The sequence below is a fragment of the Peromyscus maniculatus genome, chromosome 2 (genome assembly GCF_049852395.1).
Source record: "Peromyscus maniculatus bairdii isolate BWxNUB_F1_BW_parent chromosome 2, HU_Pman_BW_mat_3.1, whole genome shotgun sequence".
Lineage (NCBI taxonomy): Eukaryota > Metazoa > Chordata > Mammalia > Rodentia > Cricetidae > Peromyscus > Peromyscus maniculatus.
In genome coordinates this window covers 71,011,473-71,033,041 of record NC_134853.1, presented here as the reverse complement: position 1 = coordinate 71,033,041, position 21,569 = coordinate 71,011,473, and the positions used below count along the sequence as shown (strand labels likewise).

At 50.8% G+C, this 21,569-nt stretch overlaps 1 protein-coding gene across 1 annotated transcript in view; it reads left to right on the top strand.

The window, feature by feature from the left end:
- Gabbr2 (gamma-aminobutyric acid type B receptor subunit 2) overlaps positions 1 to 20,573 on the top strand; it is a 356,621-nt gene extending 336,048 nt beyond the window's left edge. Inside the window, exons 15-19 of the mRNA XM_006973681.4 lie at positions 1,680 to 1,904; positions 6,149 to 6,331; positions 8,818 to 8,947; positions 14,887 to 15,004; positions 17,922 to 20,573. Of these exons, the coding sequence (XP_006973743.2) occupies positions 1,680 to 1,904; positions 6,149 to 6,331; positions 8,818 to 8,947; positions 14,887 to 15,004; positions 17,922 to 18,087 (822 nt within the window). The 3' untranslated portion in view covers positions 18,088 to 20,573. The remainder of the gene's footprint in view (positions 1 to 1,679; positions 1,905 to 6,148; positions 6,332 to 8,817; positions 8,948 to 14,886; positions 15,005 to 17,921) is intronic.
- The last annotated feature ends 996 nt before the right edge of the window (positions 20,574 to 21,569 follow it).

Sequence of the window (21,569 nt, the reverse complement as noted above, 5' to 3'; positions counted from 1 at the left end):
ACACTTAGAGAAAAGGATTGGGGTGGGAAGAGGAAACCACCACTGGAGAGTGAAGTACCATCCATCAAAGGAGCTCCTTTGGGACCATCCCATCTGTCCTCCTGTCTTAGGGTTTCTATTGGTGTGAAGAGACACCATGACCATGGCAAGTCTTATAAGGAAAACATTTCATTGAAGGGGCCCACTTAACAGTTTCAGAGGTTCAGTCCGTTGTGATCATGGCAGGAAAAGCATGGCAGCATGCAGGCAGACGTGGTGCTGGAGCTGAAGAGTGCTACATCTTGCAGGCAACAGGAAGTTGACTGAGACACTGGGGTTTTTGAGCATAGGAAACCTCAAAGCCCGCCCCCAACAGTGACACACTTCCTCCAGCAAGGCCACACCCACTCCAACAAGGCCACACCTCCCAATAGTGCCACTCCCTCTGAGCTTATGGGGGCCAGTTACATTCAAACCACCACACCCCACTACACCTCATCCAAACAGAGGCCCTGGGAGATGAGTGTTACCCCATCTCCCAGATGCTACATGTGAGGCCTTGAGATCGGTCAAGTGACCTGTGCAGAGGCTCATGGCCAGTGACTCGTAGAGATCATTCCAAATCCTCTGGCTTGTCCATCCTGCTTCTGCCCCATGATCCCAAACTAAGTCACCCTCAGAAGGCAGGTCATCACAGGACGACATATGTGGTGTGCCCTCAGTTAGGAGGTGATACAAGTGGAAAAGGCCTCGGTGAGACGGCCCCAGGACCCTGCACCCGCAGGAGTCTCAAGTCTCCCTTCTGCCCCCCTCACTACCACCCAGGAGTGCAGATGTGGCCTGCCCCTGTGGCCTACCCCCCCTCAAAGCACTGGGAGAGCTGAAGCATCCCCTCGGGCCTCTCTCCCGTCTACTTCTGTCCTGCATATTTCTGTAGGGAGATGTAATGCTTAGGAAGAAAACTGCACATGAGGGAGCCAAAAATAATGGCGATTAAAAATAGAGCCAGTTTCTCTCTCAGCACCCCTGCTCCAGAGGCACTGAGATGGGGACACACAGTCTCGTTGCCCCCACATCCATGCCACCCAGTCTAAGACGGCTGCTGAAGCACCACCCATCACAATCCACTCCACCTGTTATGAAGGAAGAAATGCAACTCCTTCCCCTTGAAGGGCGCAGCCCTGTGCACCACATCCCCTCTTCCAGGACATCGTCCAGGATCTGCCATGTGCCAGCTTCACTTCTAGGGAGGATGGGAAATGCTTGTGTTCTGGGTGGCTCTGCGCAGTAGGGATGAGAGAAGTTGAGTCACAGGACACCTGCCCGGCTTACTAGAAAAAATACTAGACCGGACTCTTCTGGGCTTCCATAAGCACAGTCCTCTCCTGCCACTCCAGTACCGTGTGGCCGCCGTCTTTCCTCTCTGTACCTCAGTGATCTGCAGGGAGTGAGAAAGAACACTCAAGACCTTGTGTGAGGGCCCTTCCCCCACGGCCCCTCACAGGTCTCTGCAGGAGCCGTTGTGAGTGTGAAGGAGAACTGGAGGGCTCACACACCCCTAGTCTGCACTCCCTCAGGATGCTACGTGGGGCCACACGTGAAGGCAGCTGGTGGCCACCTGAAGCTCCTGCAGTTTGCCGAGGAGTGAGAGGGCCCTCTGCCTGGTGATGACTCTCTCCCCTTCCTGTCCCCCATTCCAGTTGTTCGGTTGTTTCTTAGCGTGGGAAACACGCAACGTAAGCATCCCTGCCCTCAATGACAGCAAGTACATCGGGATGAGCGTGTACAACGTGGGGATCATGTGCATCATCGGGGCTGCCGTCTCCTTCCTGACGCGGGACCAGCCCAACGTGCAGTTCTGCATCGTGGCCCTGGTCATCATCTTCTGCAGCACAATCACTCTCTGCCTGGTGTTTGTGCCAAAGGTACCTGCCTCTGCCTCTGCCCATCACAAGGGGACTGCAGAACCCACCGGAGTGGGGGGGGGGGGTGTGCGGGGCAGGGGAGCATGCGCACAGGCTGGTGCGTGCGTGCATGCATGTGTCTGTCTCTCTGTGTCTGTGTGTGTACATGCATGAAAGTACATGTGTGCAGGTAGGTAGAGGCCAGAGGACAACCTCCAGTATTAGTCAGGCTCCATCCACCTTATTTTTGAGACATGGTCTCTAACTGGCCTGGGGCCTAATGGGTAGGCTTGGCTGGCTGGCCAGAGAGTTCCAGGGATCCAGCTGTCTCTGCCTTCCTAGCTTTGGGTTTGCAAGTGTGCATGCACCTCCATGACTGGCTTTTGTCCCAGGAGAACTACCTTAATCTCTTCCAACTCATGCAAGCGTGAGATCTGAGTTCAATCATAAAGAAGTTATTAACAAGAACAAGGGGGCTGGAGAGAGATGGCTCAGTGGTTAAGAGCACCAACTGTTCTTCCAAAGGACCCAGGTTCAATTCCCAGCACCCACATAGCACAGACATACATGCAGGCAAAACACCAATGCACATAAAATAAAATAAGTATTTTTAAAAAAAAAAAAAAAAAAAAAAAAAAAAGAACAAAAACAAGCCCAAAGCTAGGCATGATGGTGCATGCCTGTAATCCTAGCACGGGGGAGGCAGAGAAAGGAGGACCCTGGGCCTTGCTAACAGACAAGAATACATGCATGAGCCGATTGGTGGTGGCGCACGCTTTAATCCCAGCACTCGAGAGGCAGAGCCAGGCGGATCTCTGTGAGTTCAAGGCCAGCCTGGGCTACAGAGCGAGTTCCAAGACAGCCAGAGCTGCACAGAGAAACCCTGTCTCAAAAAATAAAAAATACATAAATGGGTACACGTACATACAAATATGCACACAGAAACGCACTATGCACACGGGGAAAAAATTAGAAAAAGAAAGAGAAGAACGAGATCTCCAGAAACTTCACAAACTCTCATCAACCCCAAATTATCGAACTATGAATGTTTACTTGGGTATTCATGTTGTTGATGTGTTTCCTGTTGTTCTTTCCAAATCACACTTTTAAAGTTTACTTCGTGAGGGGCGGAGGGGGTACATGGGTGCCACAGCATGCATACTCCTGGAGTCAGTTCTCTCTTTCCTCCTTGTGGGTCCCGGGGATGGGACTCAAGCCCTCAGACTTGGTGGCCAGCACCTTTCCTCACTTGCTAGCCCTCGGTCTTCATGTTGGGTTTGTTTTTGGTTTTTATTTTATTTATCTTATTGTTTTATGTGTATGATAATTTTGCAAGTGTGTATGTATGTGCACCATGTGCATGGCTGGTGCCTTCAGAGGCCAGAAGCCCTGGGTCTGGAATTACAGGCGGTTGTGAACTGCCATGTGGGTGGTGGGAATCAAACCCAGATCCTCTGTAAGAGCAGTGAGTGTTCTTAACCACTGAGCCATCCTTCCACCCTGCTGGTCTTAGTTTTTGAAGGACTAGAAGCCTTGCCTCCGAAGACAAGACTGTAACCACAGCGATGCGTTCTTCTCCTTTGCCTCTTTAACTTAGCTTCCCATCCCCCATCTTTTCCCACACCCACGGCATCACTGAGGCAGGTCCATACTTCTGTGTACACTTGATCCCTTACTGCTGAACGTTACAATTATTGTAGATTTTTTTTGTTTATTTTTGTTTTTTGTTTGTTTTTTAAAAGATTTATTTATTTATTATGTACATAGAAGAGGGCACCAGATCTCATTACAAATGGTTGTGAGCCACCATGTGGTTGCTGGGAATTGAACTCAGGACCTCTGGAAGAGCAGTTAGTGCTCTTAACCTCTGAGCCATCGATCCAGCCCCTGTTTTTTGTTTGTTTGTTGAGACAGGGTTTCTCTTGTGTAGCCCTGGCTGTCCTGGAACTCGCTCTGTAGCCCAGGCTGGCCTCGGACTCGTAGAGATCCACCTGTCTCTGCCTCCTGAGTGCTGGGACTAAAGGCTTGCGCCACCACCGCCTGGCCTATTGGAGATTTTTTTGAAGAACATTTTTCTCTACATAACACATGTTTCTTGTTTCCAATTATCTGCTGTAAACAGTCCTGGAAGAAATGTCACTGGTCAAAAGGAACAACCGTTTTTAGTGGCGGCTCACATTTTACAGTGCAAGCACATCCAACCTTTGACATGGTGACTCGATGCTGTCATCCGCAACATTCATGCTCGAAAACCAATTTCTTAACTCAACAGAGTTTTGAAAAATCACACACAAAAAAAATACACAGCTTCAAGTAAGCTTATGATTTTGTGTTGGGCGCCATCCATGGCCCTCCTCAGCCACATGTCACCTGTGGCTGTCACACCTGTCACACCAATCTGAGGACCAGCTCAAAGAGATATTTTGCAAGCATTATCTTTTGCAGCCGTGAAGAGGCCTTCACCTCTTAGGGACCCATGCCCCCTGACCTCAGTAGTCTCAGGGGTCAGGAAACCGTGGGGGAAAGTCACCCCTGATAGGGAAGCGTTGGCGGCAGAAGAGGAGAGAAAAGAGGTCCCTGGGGTGCCTGGGGTGCCTCCGTCCCCAGGCCTTCATTCCACCGGGGTTGACTTGAGGATGTATATCCGCCTTGTCTAACTGTCCACTCCCCGCTCAAGTCCCAGGCCAGTGTCACCACTTGCCCGCCCGCAGGCTAACACTCTCCATCCTGGAAAGTGTGCCAGACTCTCGAAGCCCACTCTGACTGAGTCATTTGCTCTGTCACCTTTAACGGCATCTCGTTGATCCAGGCACAGAGGCCAAATTCCCAATGTTGAGCTGTGTTTCAGCCCTCTGGGGGCTCTTCTGGTACCCTAAGAACCCCGTCTTCCATCCAAACTGCCCTTCCCAATCCAGGTGTGGTGGCACAGGTCTGTAATCCCAGCGTTTGGTAGATAGACACAGGAGGGCCAGAAGTTCAAGACCAGCCTGGGCTACATAGTAAATTGAGGCCAGCCTAGGCTGTAGGAGACCTTGTCTTTAAAAAAATAAAAGCTGGCAAGGTGAATCAGAGGCTAAAGCCCTTGCCACAAGGCCTGGCAGCCTGACCTGGAGCCCCAGAGCCCCCATGGAGAATGGGAAGAAAGAACGGCCTCCACAGAGTTGCTGTCTGAACCTCACAGGCATACCTTGCTATGTGCCCACACACAATAATAAATGTGATCATAATAATTGCCCTCCCCCAAGTGCCCTGAGACCCAGACCCCCTGTCCTTTGCCTATGCTGGATCTCCCCCAACCTTGGAATTCCTTCCTACACTGTCCCTTCCAGACAATCCCCTCACCCCCACCCCGTCCACCCACAGCACAGCGGCTCCTGGTAGCTCCTGTACTGAATCCATTCTGGCCTGATGACAACGATGAAGCCCTTCTTCACACCCACACCCCAAATCTGAGGAGCCCTGATAAAGGCATGGTGACTCCACCCCTGCTCTTCAGGGCTGAGCCCAGAACCCGCCCCAAGCTAGGGAAGATTCTAGAATGTGTGGGTAAGATCAGGGCAAAGTTGCAACTTTTTGTCTTGTATTTTTTTTCCCATGGCCCTGGGGGTGTGCTACTGTAGTTAATAGCCCAACCTGCTCTTGCAGAGGGACCAGGTTCAGTTCCTAGCACCCAGTCAAACAGCTCAAGACTACACCTATAACTCCAGCTCCAGAGGATCCAGCTCCCTCTTCTGGCCTCCACAGGCACCTACATCACATGCACACACAGAACCACCCCCCCCATACATATGTACACATATGCACATAATTAAAAATAAAATAAATATCTTTTTTAATTGTTCAACACGCCCAGACCCCTGACCCACAGAACCTATACTCTAACAGATGTGAGGGGTGTAAGCCATGAAATGCCTTTGCCAGGGCAAACAGGTCAGCAGCTAGTCACTGAACTCAGCATGGTTGTGAAGTCTTCACTTCCTTCCATCTCATCCACAGTGGGGCTCCACCCAGGGCTGTGGACTGCCTCTGCCTCGTGGTGGGGCGTGGGAGAGCCGGGGTCAGGAGGCTCCGTGAGGGGAAGCTGTCTACCTACTGTCATGCCCAAGCCTGTGCCAGAGCCCAACCTGAGCCCAGGGCTCCGGAGCCCCAGCCTGCCTCCTTCCTGGGGCCCCTGTCAGCCCCAGAGTAGGGCCGGGTGGAGAGACGTGGTTGGGGAGAGGGGAACACAGCAGGAGTCTCACGTCAGGCCACCTCTGTGCCTTCAGCTCATCACTCTGAGGACAAACCCTGACGCAGCCACTCAGAACAGGCGATTCCAGTTCACACAGAACCAGAAGAAAGAAGATTCGAAGACCTCCACTTCCGTCACCAGTGTGAACCAGGCCAGCACATCACGCTTGGAAGGACTGCAGTCAGAAAACCACCGCCTACGGATGAAGATCACAGAGGTGCGTCCACATCAGGAGGCCGCCCACCCTCCTGTCCTGGCCCCTCTGCCCGGCCTGCAGACTACCCCTGCTCCACAGTCCCCCAGGTCATGACTGCAGGGAGTTTGCCACATCTGACCACGACTGAGCGCCCAGTTGGCCTGGACTCCTAGAGTCCAACAGTCCCCAGACATGTTCAGAGAGGAAACTTTGGAGTATCTTCAGGGAGGACCCGAATAACTCCCCGAGGCACAGTATGGAAAGAGGGTACAAGGACAGGCTTCCCCAGAGATAACCTGTCCCCAAGTTCTGAACTGCTTCTTGAGTAGTCCAGAGAGGCCATAGCTAGGGAGCTTTACGTCTAAGCCACACCCTCAGGCAGGACGGAACTCCTCTCTCACTTCTCTCTCTCTCTCCCTCACTGCCTAGGGCCAGGGGTCTGTCTAGACTCACATCTGGGCTGAGTCAGGTTGGGATGCTAGCCAGGCAACAGCAGCACAGAGGCTTCAATCGCAAGCAGCCCCGAAAGGGAGGGTCACGAGTTTGAGGCCAGCCTCAAAAAGAAAATGACCCAAAGAAAGTGTGTTAACCAGGCCATGGTAGCACACACCTTTGATCCTAGCTCTTGGGAGGCAGAGGCTGGTGGATCTCTGTGAGTTTAAGCCTGGTCTACAGAGTGAGTTCCAGGACAGCCAGGGCTATAGAGAGAAACCCTATTTCAAAAAAAAAAAAGTGGGTTTATTTCTCTCACCTAATGGTCCTGAGGACAGGGGTCCCAACAGGGTCATTCGTGGGGTGAAGGTCCTCCTCTTCTGCTCTCTGCCACTCCGTAGGCACAGCAGGGTAAAGGCATGGAGGTCTCAGGAAGAGGAGACACAGAAAGCCCACACAAGGGACCTTCTCTTAAGGATATAACATGTGCACGCACGCCCACACATACACACAAAGCGCAGTTTGGTTCTGCCTTCCTGTACTGCCAAAATTTTCATGAGTTCACATAGCCACAGAGGATGCTGGGAAATGTAGCCTCATGCTAAACATCTGCAGGGGAGAAGCCAGTTGCTAGATTAGATACAGGATGCCCAGCTAAATCTGAATTTCAAATAAACGACCAATCGTGTTTTCAGTAACAGCATACTCCATATCAAGTGCAGGCTACACCCAAACTGCAAAGAGGACTTTTGCTCTCTGAGGTTTAAAATCCACTGGGACTTCCATGTTTTCATTTGCTAGATCCAGTGACCTCTTTGGGGCTCAGAGAAGGCGGACACACAAGAGCGAGCCAACGCACCCGGTCCATGCATCTGAAATGCTTTAAGATAGGGCCACCCCACACCCGCCTCTGTGGCAAGGAAGAACCAGCTTCTGCCCCTCTGAGTCCGTGGCTGGTTCTGACTTAATATCAGACATCCATAACGAGCAGTAACAGCACCAAGCTAAGCCTTCCACTTCCTCCCAGCAGCATAGCCCCCCCCCCCATGGCAGAAAGCCTGAGCCACAGCTGAGAGCCCCAGGGTAGCTTTGTCCGCCCCCAGAATCGGGCCACAGTCTGACTTCCCACTGGGCCCATCCTCCATTCCCAACCCCGCCACTGTGTAGCACAAATAAGAGTATCTTTTTCTTTCATGGTGGAACTTATTAAGCAGCAAGTTTGCCCCTGCCCTCAGAAGAGTGATTCGCAGTTAATATGACTCCCTTCACGTTCTATAGTAGGAGGCACACTAGCCATCCCCCCCACCACTGCCTCTGCTCACCACCCACACATACTCCCCTGGTTTAGCCCTGATTCTTCTGTAACCTGGGCATGACTGAGCCCCATCATGCTCAGTGACCCCAGGTGACCCCAGCTGGCTGGAGCATGTATGATAGGGCGGGACTCGGAGACGCCGCCAAGCTCTGCCTTCAGGCCTCCCGGCTGGGGGGTCTGATGCATATCTATGTTATTATTGATGGTCCTCTAACAGCTGGTCCCCTCTGTATGTGTCAGGCACTGGGCTGAGCTCCCCATCCGTCATCTCAGTGAGTCTCCATGTGCCCTATGAGGTAGGAGCTGTGATGCCCTTGTGCTACAAATAGGGACTGAGACTCACAAGCCAGGACAGAGCCAGAAAGTGAGGCCTGTCTCCCTCTGGCCTGAACTGGCCTGTTATCCCTGTTCCTTGCCTTTCCTCCTGGGCTTGCTTGGTCCCTCTCAAGGCTCAAGCCCAGACAGCCCTGGTCCATCTCAGCTCCTGCTTGAATGAGGGCAACAAAATCCTTCTCAAGATACAGAGGTCATGCTGGGCAATGGTGGCGCACACCTTTAGTCCCAGCACTCTGGAGGCAGAGGCAGGTGGATCTCTGAGTTGGAGGTCAGCCTGGTCTACAGAGTGACTTCCAGGACAGCCAGGGCTACACAGAGAAACCCTGTCTCAAAAGACTAAAAGAAAAAAAGATGCAGAGGTAGAACTCTGGGGGGCAGGGGCTGGGCCTGGGGACTTGGTCTCAGCTGGGCCCTTGTCTTCCAGCTGGACAAAGACTTGGAAGAAGTCACCATGCAGCTACAAGACACGCCAGAGAAGACCACATACATCAAACAGAATCACTACCAAGAGCTCAACGACATCCTCAGCCTGGGCAACTTCACAGAGAGCACAGGTGAGAAGATGGGACCCAGAGATGGGACCCAGAGATGGGACCCATCGCTTTGTAGATGAGGCTCCGAGAGAGCATGGGGCTGGTCTGAAGGCACGCACACAGGCAGAGCTGAAGTACTGGGCTCTCACCTCCCGCCTACAGTTTCGAGTCTGTTCAGAGTCTGCTCCCCACATCCCCTGCCCTGAGCTTCAGGGTCTTACCCCCCAGGCACCATGTCCTCTTGTACACGGCACAGCCGGTGCCCCCCCCCCCCCCCCCCGTGTTCTGACAGGGACACCCTTTATTTCCCTCTCCGTTCCTCAGCAGATGACTTAGAGTTACTTCCTCAAACGGTGTTTCACAGTTTAAGAAGCAGCTCATCTGTGTACGGGAAAACAACAGCCAGGAGCTTGTGCTACCTGTCCCTCTTACCAACCACGTGAGAAGAGTAGGTCACCGTGACATGGGTCACTCTCTGTATACCTCTCAGCAAAAGCCAGTGTGGGTGGGATGTTGGAAAGAGGACATTTTCCTATGATGTTGGAAATCAGGCTGGCCCTCTGCAAATGCAAAATGTTCAACTTGAGCTAGCAGCTTCCTAAGCAGGTGTCCACCCGTGGAAATACATCCACGTGGGCACCGACACAATGTTATCACAATGCTTATCATAACGTTCTTGGTAGGTGAGAAAGACTACCACTAATGTACATGTGCATATTTAAAGTGATTTCATTAATTATGAAACAATAGAGCACTTTGTACAGCCACTTATAAGTGAGGTAAGGGATAGGGGGATAGCTGAGTGACAGAGTGTCTGCCTATCATGTTTGGGGCCCTGGTTTCTATCCCCAGCAATGGTGGGAGGGATTAAAGGGCTTGGAGAGATGACTCAATGGCTAAGAACACTTAACGTTCTTGAGAGGACCTGGAATCGGTTCACAGCACCCACATTGAGCAGCTCATAACCTCCTATAGCTCCAGTTCCAGGGGTCTGATGCCCTCTTCTGGTCTCCTTGGGTATCTGCATGCCTATGTATGGAGCTCATAAACTCATACAGGTATACACATACACATTAAAATTAAAAAATCTCTTTTAAAATTTTTAAAAAGCTGTGAGGTAGATCTCCAAGTGCAAGAAGCCAGCATTATGATACACACACACACAGAGAGAGAGAGAGAGAGAGAGAGAGAGAGAGAGAGAGAGAGAGAGAGAGAGAGGCATGCAGCCTGTCTTAGGTTTTGGCTGCTGTGAAGAGACACCATGACTACAGCAACTCTTAAAAAGAAAAACATTTAATTAGGGCAGGATTACAATTCAAAGGTTTAGTCCATTATCATCATGGCGGGACATGGTGGCATGCAGGTAGACATGGTGCTGGAGAAGGAGCTGAGAGTGCTACATCTTGATCCACAGGCAGCAGAAGGAGGTTATGTGCCACACCGGGTGTAGCTCAAGCATATGAGACCTCAAAGCCCGCCCCCACAGTGACACACTTCCTCCAACAAGGCCACATCTCCTAACAGTGCCCCTCCCTATAGGCCAAGCATTCAAACACATGAGTCTCTGGGTGCCATACCCATTCAAACCACCACACAGCCATATGTAAGTACTTGTGCAAGCGCAGTTTTTAAAGGACTAGAGGACAAGTAGGTTGTCAGCAGTGCACTGTGGGAAAGGCGAGGTGCCGCAAAGCACAAGCGTCCTCTTTCTTTTCCTGCATGCACCCCCCTGCTGTTGGACGGATCAACACACATCCGTCATCTGTTAGAAAGTTGTTTTCGGGGCTGTGGCTGCAGCACTGTGGAGAACAGGCTCCGGGGTCAGCCTCCAGTGACACACAAAAATAATCTATGTTTACATCAATGAAATTATTTTCTTCTTTTTTTTAAGATTTATTTATTTATTTATTATGTATATAGTGTTCTGCCTGCTGGCCAGAAGAGGGCACCAGATCTCATTACAGATGGTTGTGAGCCACTATGTGGTTGCGGGGACTTGAACTCAGGACGTCTGGAGCAGCCAGTGCTCTTAACCGCTGAGCCATCTCTTCAGCCCCATTATTTTGTTTCTTTTATTCTCTTATTTTCCTTTTTTGCCCCCCTCTCCTTTCCTTACAGTGTTCTTACTATAGAAGAGTCTATATTAATAGTTTTGAGAGACGGTCACATGTAGCCCAGGCTAGCCTAGAACTTTCAATGTACTTTGCCAAGGATGATCTTGAACTACTGTTCTTTCTGCTTCTGTCTGAAAGTACTGGCATCATAAGTATGTGCAGACTTTAGAAGTCACACACATATATAAATACACACACACACACACACACACACACACACATCTTACATAAAATGTAAAGAAATATTCAAATGAAAATAGTTACAAAGAATTTTATTTATTTATTTATTTATTTTTTTTGGTTTTTCGAGACAGGGTTTCTCTGTGTAGCTTTGCGCCTTTCCTGGAACTCGCTTTGGAGACCAGGCTGGCCTCGAACTCACAGAGATCCGCCTGCCTCTGCCTCCCGAGTGCTGGGATTAAAGGCGTGCGCCACCACCGCCCGGCCAAAGAATTTTAAAGAATAAAAATTACTACTGGGCCAAGCAGAGTGGCATACACCTTTAATCCCATCACTCTGGAGGCAAAGGAAAGCAGGTCTTTGGGAATTGGAGTCCAGCCTGGTCTATGTAATGAGTTCCATACCAGCCAGAACTGCATGGTGAGACCCTGCCTTCCCCCGCCCCCCCCCCCCCCCCCGCAAAAAAATATCAGTCCTAATAATTCTAGTGTTTTACAAAGGAAAGCACTTCAGATTACTGGAGGGAATTTTTTCAGTTAACTTCCCTGGGATCCGTGAGTAGCCATGTGGAAAGAACAGAGGTAGATCTTCACTTTGTACTTTGTACCTCACTTTGTAACATAAAAGTTCATCTCAGATGGACGCAGATTTAAATATAAAAGGTGAAGCCAAGAAAGTACTGGACGAAACCAAGTGATAAGTTCTTAAGAACTCCCAGAAGGGGCTAGGTTTTTTGTTTTTTTCACTTTAATACAAAACAGAAACCAGGAGGACAGAGTTTGGGGACAGCCTGGGCTATATAGTAAGATGGTCATTTTGTTGTGGTGATGGTTGGTTGGTTGTTGTTTAGGGAGGGGTTGGGGTTTTGGTGGTTTTTTGTTTGTTTAGTTGGTTTTGGTTTTTGGTTTTTGGTTTTTGGTTTGTTTTGTTTTGTTTTGTTTTCCAAGACAGGGTTTCTCTGTGTAGCCCTGTCTGTCCTGGAATTCAATTTATAGACCAGGCTGGCATCAAACTCACAGAGATTCTCCTGCCTCTGCCTCCTGAGCGCTGGGATTAAAGTCATGTGCCACCACGCCTGTCCAAGATGCTGGTTTTTAAAACTATATATTGCTAAGCAAACAGGTAAGAGGCTGGGGAGCTGGCTCGGTGGTTAAGAGGACCTGTTTGACTTCCCAGCTCTGTTATGATGGTTCAAAACCATCCTTCACTCCAGTTTCAGAGGATCCAATGCCCTCTTCTGACCTTCAAGGTCACAAAGCACACACATGGTACACAGACATACATGCAGGCAAAACACTCCCACACACAAAATAAAATGAATAAGTCTAATTTTAAAAGAAAGGAAAGAGGTAAGAAAGCAGATCTTCTCGAGTACAGCCGCTTGGAGTAGACATTGTTCTGACCCACTCTCCGCTGTTGGTGCTCAGTCTGTGTGTCATAGATTTTGTGCTACTCTAGCCAATAACACTTGACACAGACTTGACAATCAAGTGTCACAGAAATAGGGGCTGGGGAGAAAGTTGGCAAAGTGCTTGGAGGACCTGAGTTTAATCTCCAGAACCCACATGAAAAGCCAAGTGTTGGGGTAAACGCTGTCATCACAGCACAGGGAGGCAGAGACCAGCTGACCCCCAGGGGCTCCCTGGGCAGTCGATCTATCCTCCTGGGCAAGTTCCATGCCAATGAGAGACCTTATCTCAAAGAAGAAAAGCAAAAAGGGGAAGGTGGACAGCACCTGAGGAAAACCAAAGGTATATGATAGGGTGCCCGAGGAATGACACCCACAATATGAACACATCATCCACACCACACCACACACACAGGAGGAGGAGAGGAAGGAAGGAAGGAAGGAAGGAAGGAAGGAAGGAGGGAGGGAGGGAGGGAGGGAGGGAGGAAGGAAGGAAGGAAGGAAGGAAGGAAGGAAGGAAGGAAGGAAGGAAGGAAGGAAGGAAGGAAGGAAGGAAGGAGAAAGAAAAGCCATAACATAAATGTATTTTCTTGTAGCTCTGGAGGCTGGGAGTCCAGAATGAGGTATTGGTAGGCTCAGTGTCTAGAGAGGTCCTTGTCTCTGTTTCTGAGATGGCACCTGGACCACTTTGCTTTCTGGAAGAAAACTACGCCCTCACAAGTGGAAGAAACAGAAAAAGGCTCAAACTGTGCTCCGAGCCCCTTTGGAAGGACACTAAACCCTTCCCTGGGGGATTCACCTTGGAGACTCCTTCGCCTTCCAAAGTCACCACCTCTTAACTCACCACAGTGATGTGCAGAGGTGTGTGCCTGCAGCTCCAGCAACCCAGAAGCCTGAGGCAGGGGGATCATCTGAGCCAGCAACTCAAGACCAGCCTAGACAACATAATGATATCCCATCTCAAATGAATAAGTAAATAAATAAACAAACAAATAAAAATAGAACCGTGAACTCAGAGGGGCACATTCAGACCACAGCACTGGGGCTTTACAGTCGCCTCTTGTTAGACACGGCATTGGTGTAGCCATGCTCTGTAAGGCCGCCATGGATAGTGACAAACACCAGTGCTCTGGGGGAAGCCCAGGGTGGGGCTCCTGGGAGCTCCCCCCAGGTTGGCACTTGTCAGCTGATCGATATCTTGCTTCATTCTGCCCATGCCCCCTTCCCAGCACACACTGTACATTGGGCAGCACTGTGCGCATGGCCGGCGGCACTGTAGCTTGCGCCCGATGGACGCTTGCCTGACACCTGTGTTTTAAGGACACTCAGCACTACACTTGGGGACCGTTTTAAACAGGAAAGTCGTCAACAGGAAAAGCAAGAACATGTCAAGCAACTTCAAGGATAGAACGGTGTGGAAGCTGTGCAATGAGAGGCTCGCCTCAGGCTGGGACATACATGCCAGGCGACTCAGAATTACTCACACCCACCGCAACTCAACCATCATACACACACACACACACACACACACACACACACACACACACACACACACACACACACAGTGACCATGGTGCATCCGGAGTATTGATTGCAGGCTGACAAGTCCATTTTAGAAAGCAAATGAGTTTGCAAATGCAGAATCCATGAATAATGTGGATCAGCTCGCATGGATGCAAAAATCACATACCTATACCATCCCCTAACGACAGTGAAAACCCAACAAAAGAACTAATGTTCCTCCCCTGCCAAACAAACCCTAATCTCTTGGGTGGGGTACAGACTTCATATTTCTCTAATATCTCCAGATGTTTTGGAAGCCCAAGGAGGAATTTTCTTGGCCATAGCCTGTCCTCTGAGTGGGGTCCCCAGAGCTTAGGGGACCATTAGTCCATAGAGACGTTTACCCTTTTCTCACTAACCACTCTGCCCAATGAGAAGGACGCTAGTGTTAGAATTCCTCAGTCTAAGATACACGGCCCACACAGTCCACTTGGTTCCCACACTGACTTTTCTTCTTGAATGGAAAGAGGACAGATCAGCCACACACTTCCCCAGCCGGTGGCTGTTGTCCATGGATGGCAGATCCTCAACTCACTGCCTGGGTCCAGAAGGGCTGGGTACGGACCCTGGCTCAGAGAAAGGAGAGGAACTGTGGACTCTGTTATTCCATGGACAGCATCCTCAAGGTCCCATGACTGCGTTTTAAAAGCTAACTTAACGAAATTTTGTTAATTCTGTGATGTCATTTTCAACAGATGGAGGAAAGGCCATTTTAAAAAATCACCTCGATCAAAACCCCCAGCTACAGTGGAACACAACAGAGCCCTCTAGAACATGCAAAGACCCCATAGAAGACATCAACTCCCCAGAGCAGTAAGTACCTTCTCCGTGAGAACCGTGCCCAGGAGCACATTGCCGCAGCACATCTGTCTACCATGTGCTCAGCCATCTCACAGCTGTGATTTCACCTGAGCTCTGCGTGACCCAGTAATGCAGCCATATTACAATGCTCCTTTTACAGGTCAGAAAACTAGTATCCAGAAGGGGGAGGCGACCCATGCAAGCTCACCCAGTACTCGAGTGCAGGAGATAGGATTCGAACTCAGTACACTGCTTTTTGTCCTGTGCATACTGTAACCTTATGACATCAATATACTTGATAACTGAAACCAGTTCATGTCAGACAGATGCTGGAGAAACAGCAGTGCCCAAAACAGAGACCCCTTCTTTCCTGTGAGCCCATGTCTTGTGGCGTCTCCATTCTCTTTGGCAGGCTAATTAGTTAATTAAAAAGGCAAGGCCTGGCATGCTCGTAATAGGTGCTTTGGAGGTAAATGAAGCAGGGAAGGGGACTGTCGTATTAGATAAGGTGGATAGAGAAGACATGGAACACCTGCACACCTCAGCTCTGCTCCCACCGGCGACTTTAGCCCATTCTGCCATATTGGAAGCAGGGGGTAGATACACAAACTCTGACACACAGCCTCCGGGAAGTGACAAGCAGGCAGGAACCAGCAAAGGCCAGCACATCACTCAGGCCATGTGATGTTATTAAGTCATCAACCCAGCAAACCCGAGACTGGCCAGCTTGCCATCCAGAAGACCTTCCAGGGTTACAGGACACATAGCGGTTCGCTAGTCCACCGCCTCCGGAGTGAGGCGGACCTGTGAGCCCCCGGGACTGAGCTCAGGTTCTGGTGCTCAGTGAGCTCCTACCAAGCATGTGTTGACTGTGGGGAGGGGAATGGGATCTTAGCAGATAGGAGAACACCTTGGCTCTCAAAACATAGCATGCACCTCCTCACCTAGACAGACTGCCTTGCCCAGGCTGCTCAAATGCGCCCCTTTCCCTGTAGCCAAGTGCACTCTCCAGTTCCTCTTTTCTCCTGGATGCTCAGCCAACAGATCTTGCCCCAAGAAATGATCATTGCTGACATCATACATGGTTAACTTAATTTCAGCATGAAGCTGTTATCGGTTACTCAGGTCCCAAAGCTGCTGGCTTTGTTTCCCTGTATCCCAAAAGAAATTTTAAAATATAAATTAGGTAACAGAAAATGGGCTGATTTATAATTTGGCCTGACGAGAGAAAGGAGCCCACTTCCTCTCCAATGTGCCGGTGGCTGTCTGAGGATTATGGAAAACCCTGAGGCAAAGAAGGCCAGAAGTCAAGCAGCTTTAGCTGTGAGGCAGTTTAACCATTAGAGAGGGGGGTGAACAGTCCCAGGCTCCCTCCATTGTCTCGGCTCTCACCAAGGAGAGCCCAGGCGTTTTTCTTTCTAGGAATTTAGAGTGTCCCCTCCGCCCACCAGGACCCCAGCCTATTCTCAGCGTGGGATTACCACTACAGATTCCCCAGCCCTCTCTTCTGTGAACGTTGATGTGTCTGAGAAGTCTTCCTGAACAACAGGTCCTTGGGGAACAGGGGTCCATTTCATATGCACCCGCACATCTCAGAAGCCACCAGGCCCTGAGTAAACTCTGAGGCACACGCTGTTGGGAGTGCGTGCCTCTGCCACAAAGCCACGCGACTCCACGGAGGCAAAGACACAGCCTTCCTGGTTCTGCCTCACTGCCGGTTCCCTAAACAAGTCCCAGAAGCCCTCTGTCTGTCTTTGTCTTTGTAACAGGGGTAGTGATGCTTGGCTCTTTGTTTTCTGTTTTCTTTTGCGAGGATCTCTGTTTGGTTTGGTTGGGTTTGCACCTGAGAATCCAGATACTGGAATGTAGCCTGAGAGGCACCGCAATGCCAAATCGAGCCCAAATGCCTCTGGGAGCAGGAAGCCATCCCCTGGGCACACTCCCTATAAACAGCCTCTTTAGAAACTAAAGCGACTCACCGACTTGACGGTCATTAAGACTTTAAGGATGTGGCCAGGAGAAGGGAGCCAGAGGGCAGCTACCTTTTCCCTTCTTATCCCTCCTCCATCGGTAACACGCAAGTGCCTCCCCACCTGCCAGCTCATGCCATCTCCAGCTTCCGGCTTCTTTCCAAGAGTTCTGGGGACTTTGACGAGGAGGGGGCTCACTCCCAGAGAAGGTAGCACAGAGGATGATAGTTAAACGGGGCCATGAGCTCCAGAGGAATCATATTCCAGGTAGGAAACATAAAGGCAAAACCACAAAGGTGGGTTGTCAGAAATGAGCCACCAGAGGGCAGCACTTGTGGGAGAAAAGACAGCCCATTCACCCAGAGCGTTTGGAGAGATCTTAGGGGCCTCATCAGGGTGTGCACCCCCCTTCTGTGACTTTCCAATATTAGGATGGCAGGGTTAATCACCAAAGATGCTAAAAGGCCAGGAATGAGCCTGCTGAGAGGAATGGCTGCTGGTACGGGTACAGAAGTGCCAGAGGGCAGGAGGAGAGAGCAGGCTGCTGGGAAGCCTGGGATTGAAAGCTGGGGGCTGTGGTTGGAAGCCATATCACACAGAGGCTTTGCAATTCAAGATGAGTGGCACCTATGTGTGAAGCATTGATTGGGCCCTCATAATTCTGCCATGATAGTTACAGTAGTCAGCGAGCCCCCACCGTGGGGGGATAGGGAGATGGCAAGATGCAATCTTGTTCCTACTAGTCTTCCTGGCTATTCCCAAGACGACAGCAGGTACCTGTGAGCCTCTGTCAAAGGCCTGCTTCGTGTCTGAAGGTTTTAGACTATTGAACCAACGGATCTTGGATTTAAGGGGACACAGATTCCTACACTCAGAACAGTTTAGCCAAAGTGGGAGCAAGGGGCTCTCAGGAGAGCAGCCACCCCTCACTAACTCTGTCTCTCTCTCTCACCCCGCAGCATCCAGCGCCGGCTGTCCCTCCAGCTCCCCATCCTCCACCACGCCTACCTCCCGTCCATTGGAGGCGTGGACGCCAGCTGCGTCAGCCCCTGTGTCAGCCCTACCGCCAGTCCCCGCCACAGACATGTGCCACCCTCCTTCCGAGTCATGGTCTCGGGCCTGTAGGCGTGGGAGGCCTGGGGCCGGGGCCTCCCCGGGGACAGCACCATGCTGGGTCAAGGCGCCTGCCACTGGCACACTGACGGCTGGCCGTGAGAAGCTGAGCACTACGGCTGCCTCTCCAGACTGCCGGAGTGGCGCTCGGGCAGAGAGCGGGACTCGGCACCGACCTCGAGCCTTATCTGTGAAGGTCTTACTCTCACGAGGGAGAGGGATGGCGGTGACTTCTCCTTGGTGTCTGCAAACAAAGAGGAGCTGGGATGTCTGAAACTTGCGAAAACAAATCAAATTCTAGACCAAGGAGAGAGACCTCAGACTCCAGCCGTCCTCACCAAGTGGCCAGAGCAAGGGCTCTGCAGAAATGGCCTCTGCACTCTGCACACACGTCATCGGTGGTGCCCGCGCCCCCCCCCCCCTCCACACACCAGCCCTTCTCCACTCTGGGGAAGAAGGTGAGCAGGGCCACCAGGTCCCCAGCAGCTGGCCCAGCCCACCTCAGCCTCCCTGGAACAGGGAGTCAGCGGGAAGGGCACACAGACACAGCCCTGGGGCTGGGGGACCAGAGCAGGCGGCCACGCATGCTCCCGGGGGACGCTGATCAGGAGAGAGATGTTTGTTACTCTCTGATAAATGCCACACATTAACACAATAACACCCGTTCTGGGGACTGTGGGGATTCAGGGCACCGCACTGCAGAGACGCTCTGCAGCATTCAACCGACAGTCTGTCATGCACCTACCATGTCGGCCACGTCCTTATGTTCAATTTTAGGGTTCCCGGTAATAAGGGGAACCACCTGAGCTAATCATGGAATGTCTGCTCCCAGAAAACACGATAAAGAAAGATTGTGCACTTTAACCTCTCCCACGGGGGCCCAAGGGCTGCTGGGATTTTTTTTTCCCCCCATTGACTTTGTTTCTGACCAAAGTGAATCAGGGGCATTCTGCTAAAAGTCATCCCTGTGTTCCAGGAGGGAAAGGAGCTGCTGGCCCAGGGCTTCCTGGCTTCCGGAAGGGAGCCTTTCAGTGCCCCTCCAGCCCGGCCCGTGTGTGACCTCTCGGGTGTCACCGGGGTGGTCAGTCAGCAGGCCGGTTCTCACCCTTCACATCATACTTCCCTTGCAATTGAACCCCAAAGAGCACCGGCCCGGGAGTCAGACCTGGGTTTGAGTCTTCAGTCCCCTCAGACTTCCCTCCATGACCTTGGGCAAGTCACCAGTGTCTCTCTGAGCCTCAGTTTCCCCTCTGTAACAGACTGGGGTTGAAATAACACCCATCCTGCCTACCTCACAGGGTCACTCTGGGGATGGACACTCATCCAGGAGAGCTTTGCACTGTGAAGCAGCCCTGACCTGTGAGGTATTAGTGTGACTATGACCTTCAGCCCTCCCACAAGCTGGGGGTGCAGTGTGGCCCAGAGAAGCTTCCAGCAAGGCCCTCTACCGGGGCACAGCCCAGCAGGAGGGAGGCTCAGAACTCTTCTGACATTCCTAGACAGGTTCATTCTTTGCTAAAGGCCTGAATGGCAACGTCCAGGGGCGTCTGCACAACTGAGCGGTTCGCTCACTCCCTAAAGAATCCTAACGGCAGCTTCAACCGAGCAGGCAATAATCTCTTCCCAGACCACGGCAGTCAGGAGCACACTGCTGTCAACCACCAGGCTGGGATGAAAGGGCCCACGGGAATTACCATCGCCAACATTTCAAAACACCCTAATTCACGTAGCATAGCTCTCCCCTCCCCTCCCTCAAAGAGAGGTTACGGAGGTTCTGTAGCTTTTAAGGGGGAAAAATGTCAACCCATCACAGGTCAAGTTGACGTCATTCTCTGTTTAGGCACTAAAACTCTTGTGTTGTCACTCACTGTGTGTTAACCAGTATTTCCTTGCTTTTTTGATTTCACCAAAACCAAATTTCATTTAAAAGATCGCATTAATTTTTTTCAAAGGGAAAGAGATAATTAACTGTACATAATGTATACAGACAAAAAAAAACCTGTAGAAATATTACTCCAACCTAGCAGGAAAAAAAAACAAAACAAAAAACAAAAGTATTGGATTGTCGGAGGTGAGCGTGTGTCTGTAATCCCTTGTGACTCCGAACCGTGCTCTGTCTTCTAGGTAAACCCACAAGGTACATCTCTGTCTACTGATCCTGTAGCTCCACCCATTTTGTTTTTTTATTTTTAATTTCTCTGCAATTAACAAGCCCCACAACGTGATTCTGGCTATCTACTGGTTCTGTTCTTTTATAGGCAGCAAACACACGGTCCATTTCCTAGAGGCTTCCGCCCGAGGGCATCTTCCAATGACGTTAGTGCACACACACACACACACACACACACACACACACACACACACACAACCGCTTTCAATTAGACCGGAACGGGCAGAATCAAATGTAAATGAGGAGTTTCTCTCACCCCACTGCATGGTATCGATTTTTAATAAATTGTTGCAAATTTGTTTTTATGAATAAAAGGGGGAAAAAATCCTGTTGGTTTTAATGCCCACTCTTTCCAAAATGGGAAGTCCTGGGGTCGGAAACTCAGGGGACAACTCTGAGGTGGCTGCTGGGCACTGTCCTTCCCTTCACTTTCATTCCATTGACAGTCACAGAGGAGTCTGCAGCCACGTGACCCCCAACTTCATTTCTTCATTTTAAAGTTGGGTCTCACTATTCTGCCAAGGTTAGCCTTGAACTCACAACCCTCCTACACTCAGCTTGACCTCAACTTCTGATTGCTCCAAGGGCAGGAACCTGACCTAAGCTGCATCAGTAAATCCCTTCCTTCCCTGAAGAGGTGTTTACTCTGCCACAAACGAGGAGAAGAAAGGCAACTGAGAGCGATGAGCTGCAGGGCTAAGTGACAGAGTCCAGGTCTTCGGGAATTGTCTGAGAGTCCAGCAGCCCTACCTCTTCATCTGCCAGTTAGGCCTTCCTCGAACCTTCACATGACCCTTTTCATCTGGCTTAGCTCAAACTGGATCCTGTTGCCAGGCCTCCCCTGCACCCCAGGGTGCCACCCAAAGGCTGTTTGCACTTTCTCCCAAGCCCGCAAGCCTGCAGCTCCAGCCATCCTCCAAGTCTCCCCCAGGAAACCCTCTCTTCTTCTTCTCTGGGCCTTCCCTTAACACTCACGCTTGAACGTCTCTTCCAGCCCACACTGTGAGCTCCTGAGGGTTATGTAGCTTACAGTTTGGAGAGTTGGGAGTCTAAGGTTGGACTGTCCTATCCGGTCTGCTTCTGATGAGGGCTTTCTCTCTTCCTTTCTTTCTTCCTTTCTTTTAAGATTTATTTACTTTGTATACAGTGTTCTGTCTGCATGTATCCATGCCCACCAGAAGAGGGCACCAGATCGTATAGATAGTTGTGAGCCACCATGTTGTTGCTGGGATTTGAACTCGGGACCTCTAGAAGAGCAGCCAGTGCTCTTAGCCTCTGAGCCATCTCTCCAGCCCGAGGGCTTTCTTGGTTGAGTCACAACATG